This window comes from Sinocyclocheilus grahami, unplaced genomic scaffold (genome assembly GCF_001515645.1).
Source record: "Sinocyclocheilus grahami isolate Dianchi unplaced genomic scaffold, SAMN03320097.WGS_v1.1 scaffold367.1, whole genome shotgun sequence".
Lineage (NCBI taxonomy): Eukaryota > Metazoa > Chordata > Actinopteri > Cypriniformes > Cyprinidae > Sinocyclocheilus > Sinocyclocheilus grahami.
This window is the reverse complement of record NW_015505546.1, coordinates 956,578-966,653: the sequence shown is the minus strand read 5'-3', so window position 1 is coordinate 966,653 and position 10,076 is coordinate 956,578. Positions and strand designations below refer to the sequence as shown.

At 38.2% G+C, this 10,076-nt stretch overlaps 1 protein-coding gene across 1 annotated transcript in view; it reads right to left on the bottom strand.

The window, feature by feature from the left end:
* abcc8 (ATP-binding cassette, sub-family C (CFTR/MRP), member 8) overlaps window positions 1-10,076 on the bottom strand; it is a 77,493-nt gene that overhangs the window by 40,584 nt on the left and 26,833 nt on the right. The window contains exons 8-10 of the mRNA XM_016230270.1: window positions 7,794-7,834; window positions 7,563-7,708; window positions 5,767-5,875 (exon numbers count right to left, since the gene is read on the bottom strand). Coding sequence (XP_016085756.1) covers window positions 5,767-5,875; window positions 7,563-7,708; window positions 7,794-7,834 — 296 coding nt within the window. The remainder of the gene's footprint in view (window positions 1-5,766; window positions 5,876-7,562; window positions 7,709-7,793; window positions 7,835-10,076) is intronic.

Genomic DNA, 10,076 nt, shown 5'->3' with positions numbered 1-10,076 from the left:
GGCTTGATCCAGCAGTGATCATAAACATGAGTAAGTCTTTTTTATTAACCTACTTGTATTAGTTTTCACATAACTTGTACACATTTTACTAGTTAGACTTTCTCCAAACTATAATTCCTGACTGTCACGGTGTCAGGATGTTTTTTTATGTTCTATAACAGACAGAAATATGATATAAAAGTAATATGAGTTATAATGTTACTAGCCTAATGTCAGTAAGAATGATTAGTCAAAACTTTACTGTGATAGGATATTCTCTGTTCATGAATATAGCCATACATGTTTATAATTATAGTTTTTGGATTGTATAGGCCTACATACAAAGCATGCTTGTGTTTGTGAATGTAACTAAGCTTCTGTTCATGAAGATCTGTTCTGGTGTAAATATTTTGAATGTGTTATACCCGTGTCTTATGGAGTAATGACGCTGAAATGTTTGAAACTGTTTTCATTTTGGTTTAGGACTGTGGCTGCATCACCGGCATCTTGCACAAGAAAGGCACACGCACGTCGTTCAGTTTTGAGTTTGCTGGAAAATCCTACTGAGTAAGTGCACAGTATAGTAATTGTATTATTCCCAGAATATGTGGTAATATTATTTGTGGTTGATAGTGTTAAAATGTTAGAATAGGCATTGTTTTCTCATGAAGTATGCATACTATACTAAGGTACTGTGGGGAGTACACCACTCTTGCCTTCACCTGCATCTCTCATAGGAAGGGGGCACTCGTTCAGTTTTCAACTCCATTCAGAATTTTAGAGTAAGTGTGCATTCACTATTTTACAGATGTTACTTTCATTTGATTTAGTTACTTTGTGGTAAAATATGTTTGCTATGTGGTAATTGTGTTCTTTGTTTAGATAAATTAGTACTAGTATCAGTGAACATCATAATAATGTTAATAATGTAGTTTGTGTAAACAGCATGCTTGCTTTTTTATTTCAGATGTGAGAATAACAGTGCAAAAGAACCTGTTGCAAAGAGAGCCAAAGCAAATAAGCAGCCCACTTGGTCATGGAAACCAGAGACTGACGTTGACATGTTCCACAGGCTCTGAGATTTCTGCCCCGCACAAGAGCCTGGACCACAGCTAAGACCATGTGATGCACACACTCCCAAAATGATGTGATAGTTATATATATTCTAAATAAACTACAAACAAAAAATAGATACATTTCTTTTTCCTCATTCTTTCTTGTAGCAATTCCCTCTCAGTCACACACCTGAGAGCTCATTATGCAGCTCATTATGCAGGCCTTTGTCTTCTCAGGTGTGAATCACTCATTATACATGACCATTCACGCCCCCTCGCATATTCCTTTTCTACACAAAAAGTGTCTTAGAAAATTTAAATCAATATATTGTTTTCTGTGAGTGAGTAAACAAGATGATTTTTACATCATTCTGATGCAAAAACTCTAGACTTCAAGATCTGTTCTCAATAGTCCTGTGAACAAATGTTCTGTATGTGTTTTATGGCCTTATTTCAGTGACTTTAAAATTTTAGTTTTTCACTAAGCACGCATAAACGTTGTTTTCTCAAAAACACAATCACATACATACATGCTGCCCACATATTATTGTAGCCCAGTTTGTGCTGATTATGGTGCTACTAAACTTAGTCATTAAAAATGTTTATGAGCAACTGAAAAAAGCACAAATGTCAGGACATGTCAAAACTTCTCCAGGGCCCAAAACACCCTCAGACCCCAGAGGGTTAAACTGTAGGGATGATCATAATATTCTAATATTTTGAGATACTGGATATTTGACTTTCATGAGCTGTAAGCTCTAATCATCAAAATTAAACCAAAACTTTTGAAATGTTTTACTTTACATGTAAAGAATCTAGAATATAATATGAAAGTACAAAAGTACTTATTCAAAGTTTTTGAAATAAGTTACAAAAAATGAACTTTTTCATGATATTCAATTTTTTTAGATGCATCTGTATATATTCAATATATTTATATAGAATATGAATATATAAATGTATAAACGTGTAAATATTTTCAAAATATATACTGGATGTGTGTGTATTTATTTATACATAATAAATATACACAGTACAAAAACTTTTATTTTGGATGCGATTAATCGCAATTAACAATTTGACAGCACTAATTTTTATGTAAATAATTGTAAGTAATTGATTATATATTTGATTGTTTGTTTGTTTTAAATGTATTTATTCACATCAATTGCAGATACAAGGTCACTTACATATTTATATATTTATTGAATGAATAAAAACAATGTATTTATTATTTAATTAATTATTTAATTAATAATAAATAATGTCATTTTGAAATTTTGAAAAAAAAATTCTACACTGCTCAAAAAAATTAAAGGAACACTTTTTAACCAGATTATAGCATCAAGTCAATTGAATTCCTGGGATATTAATCTGGTCAGTTAAGTAGCAGAGGGGGTTGTTAATCAGAGAGACGACCCCCAAAACAGGAATGGTTTTACAGGTGGAGGCCACTGACATTTTTTCCCAACTCTTCTTTTCTGACTGTTTTTCACTAGTTTTGCATTTGGCTAGGGTCAGTGTCACTACTGGTAGCGTGAGGCGATACCTGGACCCTACAGAGGCTGCACAGGCAGTCCAACTCCTCCAGGATGGCACATCAATACGTGCCATTGCCAGAAGGTCTCCCAGCACAGTCTCAAGAGCATGGAGGAGATTCCAGGAGACAGGGCATTACTCTAGGAGAGCTGGACAGGGCTGTAGAAGATCCTTAACCCATCAGCAGGACCGGTATCTGCTCCTTTGTGCAAGGAGGAACAGGATGAGCACTGCCAGAGCCCTACAAAATGACCTCCAGCAGGCCACTGGTGTGAATGTCTCTGACCAAACAATCAGAAACACACATCATGAGGGTGGCCTGAGGGCCCGACGTCCTCTAGTAGGCCCTGTGCTCATTGCCCAGCACTGTGAAGCTTGATTGACATTAGCCATTGAACACCAGAATTGGCAGGTTTGCCACTGGCACCCAGTGCTTTTCACAGATGAGAGCAGGTTCACCCTGAGCACATGTGACAGATGTGAAAGGGTCTGGAGAAGCCGTGGAGAACGTTACGCTGCCTGTAACATCGTTCAGCATGGCCGGTTTGGTGGTGGGTCAGTGATGGTCTGGGGAGGCATATCCATGGAGGGACACACAGACCTCTACAGGCTGTGAACAAATGTTCTGTATGTGTTTTATGGCCTTATTTCAGTGACTTTAAAATTTTAGTTTTTCACTAAGCACGCATAAACGTTGTTTTCTCAAAAACACAATCACATACATACATGCTGCCCACATATTATTGTAGCCCAGTTTGTGCTGATTATGGTGCTACTAAACTTAGTCATTAAAAATGTTTATGAGCAACTGAAAAAAGCACAAATGTCAGGACATGTCAAAACTTCTCCAGGGCCCAAAACACCCTCAGACCCCAGAGGGTTAAACTGTAGGGATGATCATAATATTCTAATATTTTGAGATACTGGATATTTGACTTTCATGAGCTGTAAGCTCTAATCATCAAAATTAAACCAAAACTTTTGAAATGTTTTACTTTACATGTAAAGAATCTAGAATATAATATGAAAGTACAAAAGTACTTATTCAAAGTTTTTGAAATAAGTTACAAAAAATGAACTTTTTCATGATATTCAATTTTTTTAGATGCATCTGTATATATTCAATATATTTATATAGAATATGAATATATAAATGTATAAACGTGTAAATATTTTCAAAATATATACTGGATGTGTGTGTATTTATTTATACATAATAAATATACACAGTACAAAAACTTTTATTTTGGATGCGATTAATCGCAATTAACAATTTGACAGCACTAATTTTTATGTAAATAATTGTAAGTAATTGATTATATATTTGATTGTTTGTTTGTTTTAAATGTATTTATTCACATCAATTGCAGATACAAGGTCACTTTTTAATTTACATATTTATTGAATGAATAAAAACAATGTATTTATTATTTAATTAATTATTTAATTAATAATAAATAATGTACTTGATTCATTTTGAAAAAAAAATTCTACACTGCTCAAAAAAATTAAAGGAACACTTTTTAACCAGATTATAGCATCAAGTCAATTGAATTCCTGGGATATTAATCTGGTCAGTTAAGTAGCAGAGGGGGTTGTTAATCAGAGAGACGACCCCCAAAACAGGAATGGTTTTACAGGTGGAGGCCACTGACATTTTTTCCCAACTCTTCTTTTCTGACTGTTTTTCACTAGTTTTGCATTTGGCTAGGGTCAGTGTCACTACTGGTAGCGTGAGGCGATACCTGGACCCTACAGAGGCTGCACAGGCAGTCCAACTCCTCCAGGATGGCACATCAATACGTGCCATTGCCAGAAGGTCTCCCAGCACAGTCTCAAGAGCATGGAGGAGATTCCAGGAGACAGGGCATTACTCTAGGAGAGCTGGACAGGGCTGTAGAAGATCCTTAACCCATCAGCAGGACCGGTATCTGCTCCTTTGTGCAAGGAGGAACAGGATGAGCACTGCCAGAGCCCTACAAAATGACCTCCAGCAGGCCACTGGTGTGAATGTCTCTGACCAAACAATCAGAAACACACATCATGAGGGTGGCCTGAGGGCCCGACGTCCTCTAGTAGGCCCTGTGCTCATTGCCCAGCACTGTGAAGCTTGATTGACATTAGCCATTGAACACCAGAATTGGCAGGTTTGCCACTGGCACCCAGTGCTTTTCACAGATGAGAGCAGGTTCACCCTGAGCACATGTGACAGATGTGAAAGGGTCTGGAGAAGCCGTGGAGAACGTTACGCTGCCTGTAACATCGTTCAGCATGGCCGGTTTGGTGGTGGGTCAGTGATGGTCTGGGGAGGCATATCCATGGAGGGACACACAGACCTCTACAGGCTAGGCAATGCCACCCTGACTGCCATTAGGTATCGAGATGAAATCCTTGGACCTATTGTCAGACCCTACGCTGGTGCAGTGGGTCCAGGGTTCCTCCTGGTGAACGACAATTCCCAGCCTCATGTGGCGAGAGTATGCAGACAGTTCCTGGAGGATGAAGGAATTGATACCATTGAATGGCCCCCATGCTCGCCTGACCTAAATCCAATAGAACACCTCTGGGACATTATGTTTCGCCGCCAGGTTGCACCTCAGACTGTCCAGGGGCTCAGTGATGCCCTGGTCCAGATCGGGGAGGAAACAACGCAGGACACCTTCTGTTGTCTCATTAGGAGCATGCCCCGACGTTGTCAGGCATGTATAAAAGCATGTGGGGGCCATACAAACTACTGTGTACCATTTTGAGTTGCTGCAATGAAATTTCAGCAAAATGGACTAGCCTGCTGAATCATTCGTTCACTTTGATTTTCAGGGGGCGTCTTTGAATTCAGCCCTCTGTAGCTTGATAATTTTCATGTCCATCAAACAATGTGGCATCCTTTCGCTCCTAACACATTACTCAGTCCTTATCAGTATAGATATCCAGCATGATATTCTTCCCCATTGAGATCTGATGTGTTTTCAAAGTGTTCCTTTAATTTTTTGAGCATTATATTTATTATACACATCAAGATTTTTTTAAAGGTCACATTTCCATTCATGCATTTTTTTTATTGAATAAATACATTATTTTCATTAATTTAATAAAGAGTTAAAAAACTACTTTTGGGTCATGGTGTTACATTTCATCTGCCATTTCTTTCCTTCTTGATGTGAATAAATGTTTATGGTAAACTGACTTCACTTACCAGGGCTTGATACTTGTTGTGATTGCTTGAATTGGGCAGGACAGTCGCTCTGGGCTCCTGTTCACCTCCAATCTCGTCACAGGAGAAAAACTCGCTGAGCTTCTGAACACTGGCCAGAAGAAAACAATACAGTATGTCATTCCATATTCAATCACTACAACTGGACTTTCTACTTATATGCCAATTATTTGCTCAAATATCAAGAAATAACTCCAGTTTGGTGGCATTGTGACAGCCTTCCTAGAAAATAAAACAGGACTAAAGTATATACCTCTCTGTAACCAATAATATCACACACTGTATAGCTCTATTCACTGAAAGGAAATCATTCTTTGTGAGAAAACCTGCTCTGTCTATTGCTCGCCATTCAATTCCAGTCTGAAATACTACCACGGCCCAACATGCAGAAGATAAATCCAGAGAGAAACAAAGATTTAGAGATGTCAGACAGATGTATTTTATTCTCTAGTCTAGAGTGTTTTGTTGCAAATAGATATTGTAAAGTCACTGGAAACAGCTGATGCTATCATGAAAAATGCTGATCACTAGTGGCCTAGTCGATTTCCTTAATGTCATATATTGAGAGCGGTGGCACATGCGGCGTGTTTTCCAGGCAGCACTGATCTATGACCTGCTTGTTAACTATAAATACAGCCTTCCCTCTCGAAATGTGTTCCACATGGCTAGGTTGATGAGACTGAACCTGAGGCTCACAGACACACACTTCTTCACAGGAGAGTGCATCTGCGATGAGAAGAGAAGAAGCGCACGGCTGATGTGATGTGATTTATCACACATTGACATGCAACACATGGGGACAGTTCATTATATCCCTGGGTGGTTATTTAAAGCCTGTAAATCCTGAACCTGCGTTGTTTACTGTAAATCACTGTCATATGCAGAGCGACTGTTTAAGCCGCTGATTGAGCCGTAAATTGTACCATGTAATTGGTGCAGCAGAAGAAGTCTGGGTTATAAAAAAAAGGAAAATATAAGTTTAATGTTAACCCTATAAAGCCTACTATCTCAAAATGATCAGCATGATCAAAACTTTGCTAAAACCTGTTGTACACAATCTATTACATTTTGATTGATAGTTTATATTTTATTAAGTCATCTGGTGTAATTGTCATTTTATGTAGGTAGTTGCTATGGAAGTCCTTTTCTGCCACTTAATAAAAAGATAACTAATATATAAATAAAAATAACAAACAAGTCTGAATTGCAAAATATAAACTCATAATTTAGATTTTTTTCTCTGAAATTTGAGTTTAAATTTCACAATTCTATATGTATATATTTTTGTCTCCCCTATGGAATAAAAAAAATTTAAAAAGGTAATTGTGACTTTTTATTACCATTCTGATATTTGTTCTCCCAATTATGAGTTTATATCTTGGAATTGTGAGATAAAAAAGTTGCGGTAACACTTCACTTAAAGCCTTTATGTATAATGCATTATACATAATGCCTTTATATTAATTATGCATTGTAATGCACCTTAAAATGTATTGTACAGTCTCATGAATAATTGTAACCACAGTTAATACGTTATAACACTTATCAATTCATTGTTACACTATGCATTTTAAATTTGTTTATAATTATTTATGAAAAGATATCATGTATCACAATGCACATTATAAATAATTATATTGCTTATCATTATGTCAGACCTTGCATTGTAAAAGGATCTTATTCCAAACCTAGTTTGCTGCTATTAATTAATTTTCTTTGTACAATTCTTAATATTTAACATACTTGATTTTATCCCGCATCAGTGGTTTGTAACTGACCTGACCAGGGCTTTGACGGTGGAGCGGACGACACTGGAGAGCAGGAAGAGAGGAGTGACCAGGATGTGGAAGAGCGAGAGAGAGGCGAAGGCCACAGCGGGGGACAGATCTGCATCATCCGACAGATGAACATGAGCCACGAATGTCTGAAACAAACACACGGGAGCTTTTCAACTTCTGTATGTGTTTATAGTTTCAATAAAAAACTGAATAATAATGTTTTATACTTACAACGAGAACTGCTGCGATGGGAATAGCAGTGTTCATGAATACTGTGAAAGCAAAAATTGTTTATTTGCAAAAAAAGATGCAAACATGTTCTTTTCCTTCATCTATCCATGTGTCCATGTGCTGTCACTTGATAGAAAAGCACCTAGTAATTTCCCAGTAGAATATACAGCGTTACATACTGTATTTATGTCCACTATGTAGTCAAGACATACTGAGATGTAGTAGAGCTCCTCTTACCATTCCTCCAGTGTCCAGGTGAGCAAGCAATTTCATTACAACCGGTTTATGAAAACTGACAATGATGTACCAGTGTTATAAGCCAAGGCCCATGGCTCAGCAGTCACCCATAAGCATGATATATTTCGCCATTATGCCGGATCAAAAGCTCAGAGGACTTTCTACATTCAGAAAAGTACTTGTCCAGCTATTACAGCTCTGAGAGCAGATTTCACTGCTGAATTAAATGTTGCTGTAGAGAACAAATTTTCCTAGAGGGGCAAAACATAAGTTTTAGAGTATGTTGTTATGCTGCATACAAAATATTGAGAAATCAGGTACCCTCAAGTGAAGAATTTATTCGATTACGAGTAAATTTGAATTAAATGTGACATTTTGAAGTAAAAAACTGAAATAGTATTTTATTGTAAAACTTGCAATAATCTTTATCTACAACGTCAACACTTTTTTAATATGTTCTGGATGATTTTGAACACTCATTATGACTTATTTATGTGTGCTCATTATCACATATTCATATAATATGTATATATATATAATTTCCTCCTTGTCTCAAATTTTATTTTGGTAAATTATCTATGATTGTCAAAAATAAAAAATAAAAATGTTGAAGAAAAAAATAAACTGTAAAGAAAACACCATTGTATGAAAAATGCAGGTATCTCTAGCATGTATGTATAATGTATGTATGTAAACATAAATAAGCATATTGAAGTTTAAATCAATTAAAAAGAAACAAATACAAAAAATTAATAAATTAAGTAAATAAATAAAAAGAACTGTAAATAAATGATATAAATAAATAAAGAGAAGCAAACTAAATGAAACAACATTTATCAACATATTTCATATTTGCTAGAAATGATTTCTAGCAAATATAAAATATATTTCTAAATAAATAAAACTACATACATCTAAAAAATTAAATAGACATTTAAAAATAAATAAATACATTAAAAAGTCAAAAGATATATACTTTAAAAAGATAATTAAGTAAATGAGTAAAAAATAGAACAGTTAAGTAAATAAATACATTAAATAAATAAGTAAAGGGTAAAATAAGTGAATAAGTAAATTAATCAATCAATCAATAAATGCATGTTATGTGTCAATGCCATCTCACGTAAGTTCTCGTCCGCGCTGACGGCTAAGGCTTACAGTGCTGCTGGACAGGCCGCTTCCGCCCTGCACGCCATGGCCCTCCTGCAAGTCCACCAGGCCAAGGCGTTGAAGCAGTTGCACGAGGGTGGTGCTGACTCGGGTGTGCTGCAGGAACTGTGCACGGCGACGGACCTCGCGCTTAGGGCGACGAAAGTCACGGCGCGGGCCCTGGGTCAGACGATGTCCACATTGGTGGTCCAGGAGCGCCACCTATGGGTGACCTTGGCGGATATGTGGGAGGCCGACAAGCATCGCTTCCTGGACTCCCCGATTTCCCAGGCCGGCCTATTCGGCGAAGCGGTGGAGGGCTTTGCCCAACAGTTCTCCGCCGCGCAGAAGCAGACGGAGGCGTTTCGACACATCCTGCCCCGGCGGTCTGCTGCTGTCTGCACCCCACCAGCCCCTCTGTCTGCTCGTCGCCGAGGGCGCCCTCCTGCGGCCTCCACCTCCGCTCCGGTGCGGCCACAACAGCAGCCTTCACAACGGCCGCAGCGTGGAGCTGGCCGCAGGAAACCGTTCACATCCCAGGCAAGCTCAACCATGCAGCCGACGAGCTCTCACGTCAGCCCGCCCTTCCAGGAGGATGGCGACTCCACCCCGAGACAGTCCAGCTGATTTGGAGATGCTTTGGGGTCCTATCTTCCGCCCCAGCTGGTATGGGGGACTTGTCGGCTTCCGCAAGGCACTGGAGGGGGTCAGCAATAGTGGCGTTTTTCATATGGATCCCAATTTGTCAGTAACGACTGATGTAACGTAGAACGTGACTGACTGAAAGGGAACGTCTAGGTTACTTGTGTAACCCTCGTTCCCTGAAGGAGGGAACGGAGACGTTACGTTCCATCGCCACAGTTGCTGTACCACCGCTGTATGGCCGGGGCACGTAGT